At 38.5% G+C, this 19,255-nt stretch overlaps 1 protein-coding gene across 4 annotated transcripts in view; it reads left to right on the top strand.

Annotated features, from left to right (window-relative positions):
- The first annotated feature begins 972 nt into the window (after window positions 1-972).
- Window positions 973-19,255, top strand: part of lama2 (laminin, alpha 2) — a 236,485-nt gene continuing 218,202 nt past the window's right edge. For 3 of the 4 annotated variants that reach the window (XM_055232139.1, XM_055232138.1, XM_055232137.1), the window contains exon 1: window positions 974-1,098. In XM_055232139.1, coding sequence (XP_055088114.1) covers window positions 1,032-1,098 — 67 coding nt within the window. In that variant the 5' untranslated portion in view covers window positions 974-1,031. Of the gene's footprint in view, window positions 1,099-19,255 lie in introns of all 4 variants that reach the window. The other variant, XM_055232136.1, reaches the window with a different exon arrangement.

The following is a 19,255-nucleotide window of genomic DNA, read 5'->3' as shown; positions in this document are numbered from 1 at the left end:
GTGAGAGGACAGGGGCAGCAGGAGGAGCTGCACAACAGAGCTCCAAACTTCTGCCCCTCTTCCCCTCCCTCTCTCCTCTCCTCCCTCCTCCTTTCTCCCTCTCTCACACTGTATCCAAACCCTGTCCTGTCATCTGAGCTACATGTGTGCTCCGTATCTGGTTTATAGGAAGTCTTTGTAGAAGCTGCACAGCTCGGAGCAGTAATACAACCTCACGCTTTTTGAAGTTACATGTTTTGTTGTTTTTTTTTTTTTTTTATTGTAAAGCGGTAGTTTGATCTTGCTGTTGTCATCTTCAGACGGATCAAGGAGCTTTTTACTGTTAGGGCATAAGTTTGTTTTTCAAAAGCCACTTAGTAACAAACATTTAAAATCATTTATTCATATATTTTATACCTCTTTGCTTGTTTGCTTTAAACTTGTTGATATGTTAGTGGGTATTTCACCAGTTTGGACACTTAAAATACACGACTATGTACATTTAAAAATGTATTAGGTGACTTTTCTGAAGGGGAGTCTGCCACTTATCCACGGAGATGTTATTGCTTTATCACACTGTTCCATAGTATTCAACATATCTTGCATTTATTCAATTACAGTCTGTCAGTAGGCTCACCTCTTCATAGATCTGACCTGTAACTTGGCCTGTTGATGTTGCCAAGAACCATCCACCAGAAAAGTGACACAGTGCAGCTTTAAATATAGGTCTACAGTTATTATTCTGACAGACTTGATGGACTTGTGCCATTACGCATAACGCATACATAGTTCTGCGGTGTATTTTAAGATAGTTTGACTAAAAGTGCGTTACATTTGTTTTGCATTTGGCTAAATTCCTCGCGTTGCAGCTTCACAGAGGAGAGGAAGGAGGGAGGGGGTCAGACCGGAGGAAGAAGAGGAGGAGGAGGAGACGAGCAGCGGAGAAGCAAAGAGGAAAGAAAGTTGGGAGCCAAAGTTTCGGATGACATTTGGCTCCAACACTCGCGCTCCACTGCACTGCGCGCCGCGGACACTGTTTCCCCGTGGATCCAATGGCGCTCCCACGGCTCGCGCTCCTCACCACGTTGCTATGGCAATGCGTCCAAGCGCAGCAGAGAGGTGAGTGCGCGCGTGGCTCATACACACTCTGATCAATACTGCCGGAGCTGCTCAATAGAACTGGTTACACGGCGCAGCGAGAGGCGTTTACACAAATGAGCTGGTGTCAGTGACTGGGGTAACTTCATCAGGCTCTTCAGATGCAGATAAAGCGCACACCGAGTCGAGATAGTGACAGAGTTTCACATGAACTTTACAGAGACTTAACCATAGAGTGTAGCACAGAGTTTACCATGTGTCTTACCAGGAGCGCACCGCTGGATACTGGGCAACATATGGCAGTGGTTAGTCCAGGGGCTGCTGTTTCCTGAGTCACTCTTAACTAACCCCATGTTTGGTCTACCACTCTTATCTCTCAGTGTTAAAGCCCACCGTGGAACTTTTTTTTTTTTAACCCAAAATAGACTCAGATAAAAGCACCATGGATGTTCATATTGCACTGAAGTAATGTGCTTCTTGTGAGCGGGCTTGCATCTCCACAAACCTTTCCATAATAACACAAGTAACATGCCACCTCCAGAAAGTTACATGGTGTTAGTTTATCATGTCTATCGCTCTTAACTTCATCAGTGCAAACAGCTAAAGTTAAGTCCCGTGAAGTGAAGACGACTGTAGCGCTATGTTGGATTGAGTTCGGCCTCTGCAAAAGAAAGTTCTACTGGAATTTTGTTTAAAGTGTTTGTTTTGGACAGTCATTTTCCATCTGGGTGGCCTGGTTTGAGTTTGTTGTTATCCCTTCTCATGGTGCACTTGCCTTTTAAGTTGTCATTAGGTAGATTTACTTTGAATGAATACATGCCCCTTTTCAAACAAACAAACTATAAACACATTGCAAGTCAAGAGCAGTCCCAAGTCAAAAATTAATTAGGCTACAGAGCTGCAAGTTCACATGTCCATAAATGACTTTATAAATATGGTCATATGGTTTTTATATAGCGCTTTTCTACCTTCAAGACAGTCAAAGCGCTTTACATCAAGGAACCACCAACATTTTGGATCAGTGGGCAAACACTCTACCCACTCATTTCCTAATTATAAGTTGTTGTTTTTTGTTTTTTCTTTATATTTCTTCTTAAATGTATCACACTTAAACACTCTTTGGTGTGGTATTGGTTTAGATTCCCTCATGATAACATCTGCATACCATTTACTATAGGCGTTTCCTCTCAAATACCCTATACCTCTCTGCACTTTTAACCATTTCAATGTTTATTTTTCCCCTTTTTTTGTGTTCTTCTTTCCATTTTTTATACTAAACCACATCCCATTCATCACCCATTGTCCTCGTATGTCTGTATATTCTCCGGAGTCAGAACGTGACTGAAGTGAATGTCGTGTGTTCTTTTGTAATTGGAGTAGAATCCATTTATAGCACAGATTGTCACAAGGAAAACCCTCTAGGACACAGCAGCCATGTTTTTTTTTTTTTTCTTCTATTAATTACGTGCTGATGTGTGAGGCTCTGACGTTGTTAAAAGTCAGAATGGGTCAATGATGTCCTCCAAAGAGATGGGGACAGGCAGGTGAAGAGAGGATCAATAGTACACGTGCGCGGTGAGAGTCAGTGTTATATGTTATAATGGGATTGCTGCACTGTATGATTGTGTGGGATTGGACCAGGCTGAAGTTGTCACAAGATCTGATTCGGTTGTTGGAATCACTGGGAGTAGCTACTGCCACATGTCGATATTTTCATTGCTAGAAAGCGCAGGAACGTTTTGACAATGTATCTCAAAGGTGGACTATGTAACTCTTTCTGGTGAGGGTCCACAATCTGTAAAGTATGGGATTAAAGTTTTTAGAGCGTTTAACCATGTGATAGTAGTTTCCCCTCACCTGAAGTTGTTTTTGGAGTGACGCATTAATCCCCGTTTTCACCGCTTCAACCACACATGCCCCTCGTCTCTACCTACTTTGTTCGCCGATTTTATTTTCTTAATGGACGATTTTTGTAGGATTCAGCAGCATTGCGTACAAATGTGAGCGTGATTTACAAATGTCCAAATGAGGGGCCGACTCTTTGTTGTGAAGATGTTTATGGCGATGTCACCGCAGTTTTCTAACGCAGAAATCAGCAAACTTGTTTCTTTTATTAAGTCGGTGTCATAGATTATAACTGTATAGCAGACACAGCACAATAGCGCAGTAGGTCGTCTTTAAAGGTTGACTATGTAACTTTTCTTAATCTGCTTCTTTCCTGTCTTACTGTCTTTTAAAAGAAACTAAACAACTAACATAAGTCATACAAAAAATGCAAAATTAACCGAAATAACTGACACAAATTATTTACATAGGGTATATTTCAATAATGGAAAAAAAATGAACTTAGGCAATCGAAAGGAATAAATATACGTCATAAAATAAAGACAAATATAAATAACGTAAAACTAAAATAAGGGAAAAAGAAAATAAGATTCGAGTTACTGAATTACAAGAGGTTTATTTGACTGTTATGAATGAAATATTTGAGGATATTTGCTGATTCATTTAAATGACTTGTTATTTGTTAATTGGATGTAATTTTCTGTATCATTAGGAGCAACTGAATTTTGGTTTGGATTTGGTTTGTTTCATGTTTGTTTTATGTAATTATGTTTTCCAATTTGAGCATTACTGTTGTTAAAGTGTTTGAGATACATGTTCTACCTTTTTCCATTATATTTTTCATTCCGAGGATATAAAAAAAAGCAAGAGGGAGTGGCAATGTGGAGAAGATCGCAGAGGATGAGGGTGATGTGGCGTTTGTCTAATGTTGTGGCATCATCTGTAAAGTGACCGATTACGATGCGTAACATTTCGTGACATAAAGTTAGTCAACACCTATAGAGACAGGAGGAAACATTTGACCTTTATTTTCCCATCGCTTCGGCCCTGTCTTCCGAACACGAGGAGGAGGGGCCCGGGCGGATCCTTCAGTGATCCTGCATACTTGATATCTGTGTTGGAGAGGCCATCTGGGTTAGCATCCTCATTACGACAGTGTCAACCAGCCGTGCCCCATCGCTTACACACGCACACACACACACACGCGTACGGAGAAGGGGGAGATAATCAGATCGAGATGGAGGACAAGAGCAGATGAGAGGGGGGAGGAGATGGAAGAGGTGTTTTCAGGCCTGGAGGAGAGAGGAGAGGGGTCGGATAAGGTCTAGGGTGATGGTGGTGACAGAGGGTCAGACAAGGTGACGGGAGGGAAAACAGCAACAAGAGGAGTGAGATCTGATCGAGGGTTTAAGGTTAAATGAATGGCTTGAATTGGTTTTTAATTTTCTTGTATTTATTTTTTTGCGTATCAGTTCAATTTTCAAACACATCCAAGAGTGTTAACGTAACTCCTATATGTCACATCATCTCAAAGTTCACAGTTATCTGGGAATATGCAAGCACTTACCAGGGGGTATTTGGAATGTAGTTTAAATAAATAAAATTCATAAATAAATTCATAAAAAAAAACCATAATAAATAAAATAAAAAATTGACTTGTTCTTTGCTATAAATGTAATGCTTTAAAGAATAATTTGGAGGATTTGGGACATAAATATAATCTACTAACAATTGGCAAATACACTACTACAGTAAAATAATATGTATGTATAGTTCCCAAGGTGGTACTCAGAGTGTGAGACAAAGCTTAAGGGAATGTGAATAGCATGTGATTTTTGTATTAGTTTCGTATGTTTACAATGTTCACTCTGTATAGAATCCTACCTTTTTAAAGCAGGTCTATTCAGCAAATTAGACTTTTCAAAGCTTTTGATCATGTTATAGTTGTTCCCCTTCTCATTTACTCTCTCGATGTTGTTTTTGGAGTAATTAGTGCACATTTGAGTACTCATTTTGCCGATTGATCCTCATTTTCCCCTCCCCCAGCACACGCCCACTGCTCTGTACTTAATTCGATCTCTCAATTTTATTTTCTTAATTGATGATATGCATAGGATTTGGCAGCATCATGTAGTCATTTTGGTAGAAAAAAAAATCCGCTGCTTGCTTGTGTGATTTGCAGCTACACCTCTCTTAGTTGTGATGACGTTTACGGCGACGTCAGCTCCTGTTGGACACCACAGTTTTCTAATGTGAAAGTCAATAAACCTGTTTCTTTTATTAAGTTGTTTTCGATGAATATTGTGATTTAAAATGTCCAAATTACAACATAATGATCCACGGGTGTCATACAACCACAGAGCAGAAACACGCATGATATGTCTACTTTAACAAATATCGCAAATCTAATAACAATCACAACACGAATGCTTTTCTTTCTTCTTTTTTTTATTAAATCATGCAACTTTACGAAACTATACAAGAATACAAGAATGTAGGTGTGTATTCAAATAAATACATACATCCCCTGTGCATCAGTTCATCATCTAAAAAAGGATGTGACTCTCCCAAACTCCCCCTAATTCACTCAGTGCCTTTTTCTTTCTGTTATGATCCATAAAAATTCCACAGAATTACAGCAAATTAATTGGTCTACTAATACAAATTTTGGCCAACTGAGACTTAAACGATGAATTGACTAAATGACAAAAGGACTCAAGAATCCCAGGCATTTCAGAACATGTTTGTAGAACTCCAAACAACATCAGCTTTTACAGAATAGTGGGACTTTAGTGAAGAAACGATTTTATACTTTGTTATTTTAGTGTAATTAATATTCTGGCCCTGAAATAGGTTATTTTCAATTTGTAGAAATAGTTTGAGCTGTTTGACCTCGCCTTGTTTGTTGTTGGGCATTTTTAATTATTTTGAAATGCCAACAGCTTGGTAGCAATATGTTTCACTATGTAAGCACGTGTGTTCAGTTAATACATGAAGTTAAGCTGCCATAAGTACAGTGATCGCGCCTTCAAAATGAAAAAGTTAAAGTATAGTACAGTTAAAAGTAGGTATACCCAATACACCCTGATTTTCTAAGTGGATTCAATTCAAATTTATTTATATAGCACGTTTAAAACAACTTAAAACAACAGATAACACAATACATAGGAAAAGAACAATAAAACACTAAGATATCCTGACCAGCTAGTATTAAATGCCAGGGAGAAGAGGTGGGTTTTCAGTGTAGTCTAGGATCTGACAGGCAGAGGGCGCTGTTCCATAGTCCGGGTGCTGCCACAGACGACTCTATACTCTGGGTGGAGTATAGGGCTGCAGTAACTCCCTCATACAAAGTGGACCCATAGAGTGCAGACATTTAATCACAGTCAAGTACAACATACAGTACAGTAACAGTATGTCTCCACGGAGGTAGTACTGCCATGACTGAGGTGAAACTTCCACAATCACTGGATTCATAATTGCTTTTCAGCTATTAAAACTTTGAAATGTGCATGAAATTTAGCTGAAAACAAACTTTTGATTCCGAAGTTTTTCCAAAGAAGCAATACAACTTCACACAACAAAGTACTTCCAGCTGTATTGAATTCTCACAGACATCTTGTGAGGAATTACATGATTGCAGCAATAAAACACATTCCCAATTCTCTAAGTCCATGTTTTGATCGTTCTCTTCTCTTATATCTGCAAAACTAACCATCCAAACATGTATGACCTTTTGATACGCACTGCTCCTGACTCATTTAAATTTAATACTCAAATCTGCTTTGCTCTGAGGGGTTGAAAGATAAGTTCCCTTGTTTGCTTGTTGCAGACGCACTCTTCAAACTGATGTGAAAGCTCTTACACCATCTTGAACTGTCTTAGCATCGAGTTGGATTGATTTCCCTGTTGGTATTTTCACCTCAAATTTCAAATATGTTCTCCAAAAAACTCTTCATGTTGTCGATAGGTGTGTTGTTAGCGTATTTGAATTAAACAAGGTGGTTCTCTCACGTTGTGCTAATCCTACTTACTGATCACTTATTAAAACAATATTTTGTTTTCTTTATAATTACTCAAGACGTAACAATTTGGTGGTACTTTCACTACTAGGAGGCGCAGTGGTGCAGTGGGTTAAGCATCGCCCTCTAACGAGCCAATACCCAGGAACCTTCCCTAAGCACATTCTGCAGTCATGTTGTTAGATAAGATATTTCAATCACTCACAGAATATTTGTAAACGGAAGGGCATCTGGCAGTATCCAGCATCCAGATATCCAAAAATGACAAAGAGTTGGGAACAAGTTGAGGCTTTTATGAATTGAAAATGAATTTGAGATTTCATTTACTTGCAAATGTGATGAGTTTTACCTCTATATACTCAAGCTGAAATAGTTTTTATAGTAAGATTATGTTTTACTCAGTCTCCCAGTTGTGAAGTTTGATTTGAATTTCCAATATTTATCCCACATTTGTGAGTCCACATCCTGCCTGGGGCACGGTGTACCTCTGAGCCTGTGTTGGATTTCAGGTATAAAGCATATTGAAGCAGTTATAACAGCAACATGGATTTATTGAGGGGGGCCGTGTGCTCCATGTATGACACTGATTACTCTTGGTACCATGGACTATGTAGAAGTGGACTGAGGGAGTGTAACGTCACTCATAGTGCTCCATTGTAACCGAATGAAGCCAATCAAAGCTAGCAGCTGTAGAGGTTCATCTGCAACCAAGACCCATATTTGGAAATCTGGGTGTGCAACCAAAGAGCCAATCAGGAGTGAGGCTGCTGAAGGTACTCACCCCTTCCCATAGCAACAAGGCACGATAGCTGTCAATTAAACCTGTTGCTAATGCTAGCGGAGCCTGATTGGTCTGTTATATAATAATATAGAATAAAATAAAAGAAAAAATAAAGTCTTACAAAAATGAAAAAAATAAAATAAAATGTATACCTAGTTAAAAATGTAACAAACTTTAATTCTTTATTCAAATCTAAGAAACCTCCTTTGAAAAAAATGTAGCTCCCTAATCCACTGGGTCCTCTGTGAACTGAAATACAGTTCAAAAAATATCTTCAGCCTTCGTTCAGTCAGCCTTTTAGTTGTCTGTAGATCTGAACGCACATTTTAGATGATCAAGTGTGCCGACATGAATTAAGGTCATTTGTCCTGTATTCACTATAAAAAACTATTTAACTACGATTTTAGTAAACACACAGTATTGGAAATGGTGACATTTTATTGTATTTTTCCTGCCAATGATGAAGCAAGTTAGTCTTATAATATAATTGTAATGAAATGTAGATTTTTAATGTGTGTTCATCTGCCGAATGACTGCAGAAAGTAGCTGTAACTAAATCTAAAGATTAATGAATCTGTACATGGTCCCTGACAAATAAAGAATAAATTAAACCAAGAAATGAAAACCAACCTAAAAATAAAAACCACATTTGAAAGTTTGTGACAAAAAACATTATTTGAACGTTTTAGATCACAATACATTTTCATATTTGTAATACTGTATCAATTGTATATTTTACATTTTGATTTTGTGTATTTTCTGATAATGTTATAACAATCCTACAAAATCTTCCACAAATGAGCAGAAGGTGGATGTTAAAGCCGTGACATTGTGCCAAAGCCTGTATCTCCTGACCAACAGGTGTGTGTGTTTGTGTACTGTTATAGGGGAATCCTCTGGAGGCTAAAATTAGCCACGTGCTAACTCACAAACACACTGTAGACTACATGCTCTGTGCTGGGGACCCGAGAGGGGACATGGATGGAAGGGACATGCTATGCTAACATGTTTGACTGTGGTGATTAGTGTACAGGGATGAATGTGTCACCAAGAGACACATAACACTGATACGACATGTTCTCATATGGTTTATTGGATAAGATAGATGGAAGTGTGGGTAGGGTGAAGCGAGGGGAGTGACATTTAGCAAAATGATGACGCCAGAAATTGAACCTCCGACAGTGAGACTGGCACAGAGCTGGAGCTCGAATGAAACTTTTTAAAGTATTTTCACAATATAACGACTATATAAAAGTCCAATATCCCATATGTGACTTGTCTTCTTCTCAAGTCTTTATTTGGTAATGATATGTGGTAATTAGCAGAGCTGCTAATAAGCCCTTTTATCAAGCTTCACTCCCCACTGTCGCCAGTAGAGGGTGACAGATTTATATATTCCAAATATTCATTGTTATCAGAGCTCCAATTTAAGACTTTTTCAGCATTTAAGTTAGACAGTGTTTAAAAGAACTCAAAATGCCCACCACAAAGTTCAGCACCTCCAGAATTCAGTCACTGAGCTGCAGAGGCTGCACTAGCACTGATACATGATTGGCTTCAGTTGCTGGGGTTTAGCTAGTAAGGATTCAGATCACTGAAACTGGCAACATATGAGAAACTCATATGAGGCTCATCTGCTTTCTGATTGGATAATCGTCTTGACAACCAAAACACCAATTATAACAAACAACTTGACCATCACATCCAGTATTTTTATAATTAAGAATAAATCAGCATTACAGTTGTTATCAGTAAAATCTATAATTGATTTGAACATGTTTTGGTCATGTTTATGAATAATTTAAAAAAAAAAGTAAACCAGCACACAGTTTTTGACATGATTCCTTTTTTTTGTATTCCTCCATGAATTACCAAATTGTCTTTTCCGCACTAAATCCGCGGCTGGCACATAGTTTATTTACACATTTGTGGCAGTTGAATATTTACATGAGTCTGTTTGCGTACTCTCTATTATCATTATTACACGAGACTGTTAATATTTGACTTGGGTTTTTCCCCGCCGGGTCCCGTGGCCTGTGAATAAACTACATCTTTGCGCTAACAATATCCCCGCGCTGCTAGCTTCCCGCCGTTTGTGTCTGTTGCTAGCTGTTGTGTTGTCAGACTAGCATTGATAACGCTGAGGAGAAAATCAATAGTTAATTCAACCAGGGACACAATAGCTCGCACACAGCTAACGGGGCCGTGAGCTGATGGATGGGGGAAGACGAGAAGAGGGAGAGAGAAGAAGAGGAGGAGGAGGTGGAGAAGTTTGGAGTTACTGTGAAAAAAATATAGACTCGATATGTGGTTAGGGAAAGGATATGAAAAATAGATGTCATGTAGTATAAACAAATGGGGAGAGTACGAAGGAGGATTTTGGCAGTTCAAGTTTTTCGCCTACATTTTGAAATTATTTATAAATTGTACTTATAAGAGAGGAGGTTTTCTTTATACTTCAGTATCATTATTTTTGAAGCATTTCCACTGTGGGTAAACCTCATAGACTGTATGTATAAATGGACATAGCTAACCCGCTAGCTGCCACGATCTAAATAGGAAGTGAGCATGGGCGACCTTCTGGCTCCATCGACTCCAGTGGCTCCAATTCACTTTCTATTGAAAAACTGTCACCTCTTTTTTCGTAAATGCTGCTGTCAGGCTCGTCATTTTGATCTTAAAATGTTTGTATTAACCCGCTCGACATGATCCTGGTGTTTTGATTTCGCTATTGTGTCTGTAAATCAAGATATGAACATTAATAACAGACAAATAAGGAGCCTTCTTTCCCTGAGGTCGCTCCCATTAGCGTTAGCAACAGGTTTGATTGACAGCTTTACTAAGTGCCCACTCTGTCCTAAACCAGCGACGCAGGCAGAAAGGGGCATTACCTTTAACAGCCTCGCTCCGGATTGGTTCTTTGGTTGCTATGATACTTACAGTCAAAATTCCAAATATGGAATTCTACTCCAAATTAGCCCCTATAACTGCTTTAGCCTTGATGAGCTTCACTTGACTGGAGCTGAACACTGTGGGTTTCTTTGTACAGTCTACAGTAAATATACGACTGACAAAAGTTGCTAATGGTAATATTAATAATTTATGCTTTGAAAAAGTCAAAACAGTTAATAATTTGAACAATTTCATTTCAATTAGTTTTTTTTCATACAAGATATTTTGCATAATTCATATTTAGTTTGTCTAAATTATAAATATAAATTATAAATAACATCCAACAGTTACTCAGAGTTTCTTATCCCTTGAGTAATCATTATATATGGGTAACAGTGGCTCAGTTGGTAGAGAGTTTGTCCAATGATCAGAAGGTTAGAGGTTCGAATGCCACTCTTGACATACACATCATTGGTTGAGTGGTCAGATTCACTGCCAGATGAATACTGCTTTTGTGTCCTTGGGCAAGACACTTAACCCACCTCACCATTTATTAGCATTACTACTTTTGACTTCTCCTTGAGTAATATTATAAAGGTGTCGCTTTTCGCCTGTTTCCATGGCATTAAACATAGATACCTAGCATTTAATTTCACGATTAGCATTGTTGAATATGAAAATAAATAAATAAACATTTGTGGGCAACCTTCACTAGAAAAGTTCCATATTGCGCCTTTAACAATGATATTCAGATGATATTACTTATGCTCAGGTGCTATTTTTGGCTCGACCTTAAACATAACTCGATTACAGAGCGGTGGTCTTGTCCTCCCTGTGTTACTGTGGTTAAATGTGGTTGCTCGTACATACTTGTTGTGCATCATTGTGGCTAGTGTCTACAGCATTGGTTTATTTGACCTTTGACCCTGTGCCCTGACCATTGCACTAGTAACCGCACATACATACAACTATCCACAGCTGCTAAAACACGAAGGAATGACCCAACCCCACTTCTTCTCTCTGTCTACTCCTCCTTTCTCTTCCTCTCTCTGATATTAAGGTTCTATATAAAGTATTGGTGCTTTATTTTGAACATGAAAAGTTAGTGTTTATTTATGTGTTTATTTTACATACATGAATAACAATGGCACTAAAGGTTCACCCGTCAACTGTAGAGTTATGGATTCTAGAGCACATACTGTTGTTGTGCTCCTGGGGAAGACATTTAACTGCGTCTTGGTGGCAACCCTTAACAATTCTGACTATTCTGTTTTTCATGCAGTAACAAAGCCACCCATCTTAAGTCCTATGTATGTGTTTTTTATTACACACAGTCAAGCAATCATACCACTTTTACCACTACTACAAACAACTTCGAAAATCACAGAAAAAACAGATTTGCAGAGACCAGTTTCCCTCTTCATCCTTTCTACAGTACCCCTCTGACATCCTCGTCCTCTCAGTCTTACCCCTCGTCTCTTGCTCTGGTCTATTGGTCTTGTCTTTTGGTTTTCTGGAGGTTTCTCTTATTGTTTCGTTCCAGTTCAAATCATTCTCCCTCAAACTTGTGTTTATCCAGCGCTACCACACAGAGAGGGGGCTGGGTTTGACAGATCTGCCCAACGAAAGTGCTTCAAAGTGGGCCATAAAGAAGAAACACGCAGCCCCACGGATCGTTGTTTGGATAGCTGGTTGTTTTGTTGCTTTTGAGTGGCCAGTGTTTGGAGTTCAACTTGAGGAATGAGTTGAATTTTAGAGGTTGCTCAAAAGTAAATGATAAAATTGCTAGATGAAGTAAAATCAAATGAATGAATAAAAACTGAACTGGTTTTACTCCTTGGAGATGTATTACTTTGCCATACTGTGTTCCACAGTACTGTGTTCTTCACTGAGGCATGCAGGTGATGCCAACAGGCCACGTTACAGGTCAGATTTATGGGTAAGCGAGCAATAAAACACTTGAATAATAATTAATGTTAGACAACTTTACTGTGGTCAGGTGGTCGACCCCTCTTCAGAAAAGACATATAGTGCAGCTTTAACCTTTAGAAGTTTTAAGTAGATTTTTTATGTTTTCTATTCTTTAATCTTTTTTTCTAATTTCAAGAATATGTTGGCAAAGCAACAGCATTCAATCATTAATTTTTCTGTGCACGAATTTTGTATACTAATGGTTGGATGGGATGAAATTGGAGAAGCAGAAAGGACCAATAACAGATGTAATGCAAAAATGTTCAACAGTTATAATGTGCACTGCTGAACCAGAATATGAATATGGTCAAATACACAGCTAATTGGACAGATGGAAAGGTTTGCATTTTGGAAGGGCATCTGCTTTAAAATAAACCATGCAAATCACTGGTATCCGAGTGTAGTCATGGTCACACAGGATCACCCTACCATAAACAATAAATGACATACTATGTTTACATGCTGTGTGATCTGTAATTCTTCATAATGGCTTTCTGAGGGAATATGTTTTCCTGGGGCAAATATTCCAAATGCATTTATATTTTAAAGCTGATGTTTTTTATGAGCCATGACGTGCACCTAGAGACCCAGGGCTGATACTAAGCATTGATTACTACCAATGTTTACGTGTCATTACACCCTCACCCAGTGTTAATTTGAAGTTTAAGTCTGTGCATTTGAATAATAAAATATAGATTGGTAAATTTGCTGGCAGCTGAGACTGTAAAACCAATATTTTTTATAATCTTGATGTAACATTAATAGGTTAAATTATGCTAAAAAGTACTGAAGTGTGGAAATTGCGCTATGTAACTTTTCTGGTAGAGGATCTGACATCTGCTGGTCTCCATGGAGATATTATTTCTCTGTCCAGAATGTTCCACTGTATGACATTAAACATCTATATTCATGGAGACAAGCAAACTCAATTCAGTTTAAGTTAAGTTAAAACAAGTGATGCCATCCAGCCAAGTTACAGGTCAGATCTTGGCTAATAGCTATCATGTTTTTCAAGGTATTTTTGCGCAATAATGACACTCAATGCAAGACAGATAAGAGTAATGCCATAGTACGGAACATTCCAAGCAAAGCTATAACATCTCTATGGAGTAAGATGACATCCTCCACCAAGGGGATGTTTAAAAAATTGTAGAAGACTTTCATGATTCCCACCTGTTGGCATCACATCCTGTTGGAGTCGAGCATTTTAAATGAAACAAAATGCTGCTCCAACTTGATAAATATAACATTAGGTTTGGTTTTAAAAAAAAGTTTTGAAAAGTTTAAATAATATATGTGTCTACAATCTTTCCATGTCGTCAACGTTACTGTTTTTTACAAGTTTGAAAATGGCTGACTGGTCTGCCTTGCCTGCCCAATACTGAGGAGTAGACTTCTCCAGTTCCTTCAACCACAATACCAACTTCCCACCATTCTGTATGTTTCATGGTTTACAATGAACTTTTCACAATCCCCCCAGTCTGGTGTGGTCAAAAATCTGGCCCAGTGGTCTTGTTAGCCTGGTTCTCGTCCCTCTGAAGTCCTGCATGGATTGGTACCAGCTGTTTTAGTGGTTGCTACGGTTACCAATTACCTCACCCACAATATCCCTCATCAACATATGGCTGCAATATGGATTTCAGGACATAACTGAGGCGAATGGAGAACGCACTAGAGATGTTGGTGTTTTTTAATAAGCCAGGACTAAACCAGGTCTCTAAACTCAGATGAATAAGACCTAAACCAGGTCAAAACCCAAACTAAACCAAGCCTGAACTAGGACTAAACTACAGCCTAAACAAGGACAAAACAAGGTCTTCACGTAGACTAAACCAGCAGTAAACCAGACAGTAAACATAAATCATCACAATTAAACCTGGACAAAATCGGTACTTGCTCCAGAACTAAACCACAATCTCAGCCAACTGAAAATAAAATATAAGTGAACACTAAAGCTAGGTCTAAAGCAGAAATAAACTATGGCTTAACCAGGACTAAACCAGGACAAAAATGGGTATCAATGTATTGGACCCTGCTGAGGAGAACTGCCCAAGCACGTGTATAGAAAGAGCAGTGCATCTGGACTTTTGACTCCAGATGTCATGTTTTTCTGTCGTGACCTTTGAATATAGAAGTAGCTCCTGTTCTCAGAGATGTGTGACCTTTGAACTCTGGGGTCACAGTGGGTTTGATACGGCATGACATTAAACAGATGGGTAAGGTCAGGCAGTCCCAGTCGTCTGCTTGGTTATATCGGCATTTGGTGATCAGGCAATACAAAAGTGCTTTTATTCGACCTACTAAAAGTTCCTTCCTGCCACTGTGTGATTTGGCAAGGCACTACACATTATCAAAAGTATCTGTATAAATATGTAATGTTTTGTTACTATGTGAGTAGTTATATGAGTGACAAGTAAAAATAATCTGTGATCTGGTTACAACTGAATTTTGTTATATGCTGCTAATTTACTATTTAAACATGGACTATTACCATTTTTCACCAGCAGAGGGCAATAGACTAAGAGCATTCAAACTTGTCCTGGTTTGGCCTTGGTTTGGACCCAGTTACAGTCCTCAAGTTGATTTGGTTTAGTCTTGTTCTAGTCCTAGTGTAGTCCTGGTTTTAGTCCCAATTTAATCTAAATTTTGATGCACCCAAAACAATTTCAAAGAGCCAAATAAAAGCGCAGTAGGGAACTTTGCACACTGCATTGTTTGGTAAGATTTTATACAACTAAATTATAGCCTTAATGCATAATAAACTAGGTTTGTAACTACTTAATTAATACCATAACTTCTAACCATAGACTGTATATATAAATGGACATAGCTAACCTGCTAGCTGCTGCTTTCAAAATAGGAAGTGATCATGGGTGTGCTTCTGGCTCCTTTGCCTCCAATTCACTTTACATTGGAAAACTGTTGCCCCTCTCTCTGTAACTGCTGCTGTCAGGCTCATCATTTTGGTCTTGTTGTGTTCGTATTAACCCACTCTACATGATCCTGGTCTTCTATTTTGCTATTGTGCCCTTAACTCAGCATATGAACATTAATAACAGACAAATCAGGCACAAATCAAGGTCACTCCTGCTAGCATTAGCAACAGGTTTGATTGGTTTGGGAACGGGCGTTACCTTCAACAGCCTCACTCCGGATTGACTCTTTGGTTGCTATGATACTCGCGTTGTGAATTCCTAATATGCAACTTGGCTACAAATTCGCCTCTATAACTGCTAGCATCAATGAGCTTTATTTGACTGGAGCCTAATGCTGTTCATGACATTAACACTTCTATTCACTTCTTTTACAGTCTATACTCCTAACCATAACTTCTAACTTAAGTATAGCTTTAGGAGTTATGGTTAGGAGTTATGAATCATTTGAGTTCACTGTTTATTATGAATTAAGTCTTTGTTCATGTTTTATTAGGTGTAATCAATGTGTAGTTACAAAGTGGTACTCAACATTTTCATGTCTTTCCAAAACAGTTTTTAAACCAAACGTAAATTCTCTCTCTGACTGATAGAAAAACTAGTATAAGGGTCTGGTATAGCCTTAGCTTTGTGGCCTGACATTTGAAATTTGTATGCAGCACACACTCCACCCGTGCCGCCCCGAGATAGAGGAACAGGGGAGAGGCTGCAAACAGAAAGCCCATTATTTTAGCCCCGAATGTTTGCTTGATGGATCTGATAAAGCACCTAAAGAATAAGAGTCTATTAGGGCGGCTTGGTTAGCTACCAATTCAACGTTTATACACACCTTGGCTTGGCAAAAAACGCCATGTACTGCTAGCATTTCCCTATTATTCCGGTTGCTTTTCTCATCAATATTGTGCAAGGACATTCTTTGCTGCATGTAATTTCACATTCCCATTATATTTTTTTTTTTGTATTCCTATTATTCCGGTCCGAGGCAAAATCCACAGAGGGGCTAACGCAGTGCAAATGTTCAAATGTGACACAAGATGAAATAGGTTGGAAAAATAGCGTAGAGGAGAGAGGGGAGGGAGGGGAGGAAAGCGAGGAGTGCACGGAGCAGTGGCACGCGGGACTTCGAGAGAGGGCGAGAGAGAAAGTAGTATTTCACAATCTCGCTTCCTCTTAAGGTCACGGGGAAAATTGGAGGGAACATATAGAGAAGAGGTTTTTAAGTAACCTTGTCAAGTTATATGCAGGGTATGGCATTAGAAGAATATATGGATATGCATTAAAAGGGGAAAAGTAGTGTTAAAAGCGTTACAATTTTGGTGTGCAACTTTCACAAATTTCACAGATTTGTCCTCTAGTAAAACTGTTATTTTTTTATGCCATTAAGATTTTTGTTGAATACATTTTTGTTAATGTATGATTGAAAATAAAATATGATTCAACTAAATATTTGTTATAGATGTAGTATTTGTTTGGGGGCATGTTGGAGAGGATGTTGTAGCTGAAATGGGCAAAAGAAGGAGAGGAGTGAGAGTGTGTTTATAGGACTAGCTTGGGATGCGATTGGTTTTACGCAAAAGTAGGTTAATGGTATAAGACAAATGGCTGACTTGTTTTTACTTCCTCTTTTCGATGCTGTATCATTGTTTACAAGGTTTGAAGATTCTTAAAGTTTTCACATGGTCTGATATATACGGGTGGATGATATCGACAAAAATGAACTTCCCAATATGTTATCTAATTGTCCTAAGTAGGTTCATGGAATACTTCCTCTCCATGACAACTTTTGATTTTCCAACAATGACGAACCACACTGTAAATTTTCTAAAACACGAGTGCAACTATAAAATACAAACTTTGCCAAAGATTGCAGCTTGTATGACTTCCTTGTTCTGTATCTCATATTCTGTATTTGTACTAATAGGGAAAACAGGAAATATTTCTGAGTACATATCCGAGTCCACTGACCCCTCTATTATTAGCTCTGATGGATTACCATTTGGGGACCCATTCATTTTTACTGCAGTATATAATGGAATCAACAGGACGGAAGAGTCTGGAATATTTCATTACTGCTTAAAAACTACTGTCCAAAACCCATATGTTATTTTTGTGTACTCCGGGAAGCTACTAGTTGGTTTTCCTGACCTTGTTTGACCCCGTGGAGCAATCCCAGTCTGGTTTGAGTTTTATGGTGGTGGTAGGAGGAGGTGGGTGGTACATTTCAGAACAGCTCATTGTCCAGTACGCAGCTTTGGACACTTCACTAATAATGGTGTGTTTGTCTCCATAGTTTGGTGTGCGATAGGACAAATGTTTGGATAGTTTGTCGTTGTTTACAAGGAGGGAGAATTCTGCAAGTTAGCGAACTGTCGGCTAAAGGAGTGGGTGATATTGACAAAAAGTATGATTTTAATATTTTTGTGGATTATACCGATGATGATATACAGATGACATTATGGAAAACCATCAGGAAGTGCTAAAGTATGGTTTTGGTTAGGGGTAAGTATTGCACAAATATAAATGTAGGTTGAAATGAACCATACAAGTGCAGAAACACTTCCGTTGTTTGGAAGAGTACATGCATAGTTGTGCCAAAATATTGAAATACCGATATATTGTGATACATAATTTGGTGATACAGTATCATCATTATCATCATATTTTTTAATGCAGGTGTCGTATTCACTTCTGACTATTAAATAAAACATATTTCATCAATGGAATGTGCAGGTAGTGGTTTAACAAAGAAATATTGTTGTAAAAAAGTATTTGTTCCTTTTAAATCAGTGACTTACTGCAAAATATCAATATGTACAATACAAGGATTACAGATATCACCATTGTATCGTCAGCCATGTATTGAGGATCGTCTCACCCTGTGATTCCCAGCCCTGCTCCAAAACAAAAATGTTTTTTTTGTCATTAAAGTTTTTATTCATTTTCATTATAAGAACAAAAGACATACAAAATACAAAAAAAAAAAAACCCAAACAAACCGAAAAACTAAATATGACAGCTGATCACATCAATCAGTCTATTACTTCTGTACAGCAGAGCTGTTACTCCCCACAAATGACAAAAAGCGACTCCATATCCTGTTCGTTTTGTCCTGGGTGTTGTTCACTTTTGAGATCAGTCTTTCAAATGCAGCAGTCTCTGTCATCAGCCCAAACCAGTCCTCAATCCGTGGCCCGTGGGGGCTTTTCCAGACCCTCAGAATTAGCCGGGCAGCCACAATAAAACCAGCCACCGCCAATCCGTACATGTCCATTGTGAATCCAGAGGGCAGGAGAGATTTATCTCCCAAAAGACACATCTGTGGTGATGCTGGGATAGGTAGGCCAATCCACTTTTCCAGATTTTTAATAACATCAGTCCAGAATGGAGACACCACAGGACATTCCCAGAAGGCATGAAGATAAGTACCACTTTCGGTTTTACATTTCCAGCAGTTATTGTTCTGCAACAGGCCCATTTTGTGTAGCTTTGATGGAGTAAAATAAAATCGATGAATAATTTTATAATGAATAAGCTTACTTCTAGCATCTCTTGTAGCCCAGCCTACATTTGAAACCACCCCATCCCACACATCCTCACTCATCTTAATATTTAGATCTTTCTGCCAACTTAATCTCAAGCCTTCACATATTGCACCCTGGTTATTTAGAAGCATCTTATAATACAATGATGCAGTTTGCATATTCACTGGCAAATTCAGCCTGGCCTGTAGAGCA

This window comes from Periophthalmus magnuspinnatus, chromosome 24 (genome assembly GCF_009829125.3).
Source record: "Periophthalmus magnuspinnatus isolate fPerMag1 chromosome 24, fPerMag1.2.pri, whole genome shotgun sequence".
In the NCBI taxonomy this organism is placed as follows: domain Eukaryota; kingdom Metazoa; phylum Chordata; class Actinopteri; order Gobiiformes; family Gobiidae; genus Periophthalmus; species Periophthalmus magnuspinnatus.
This window is presented reverse-complemented; position numbering and strand designations above follow the sequence as displayed.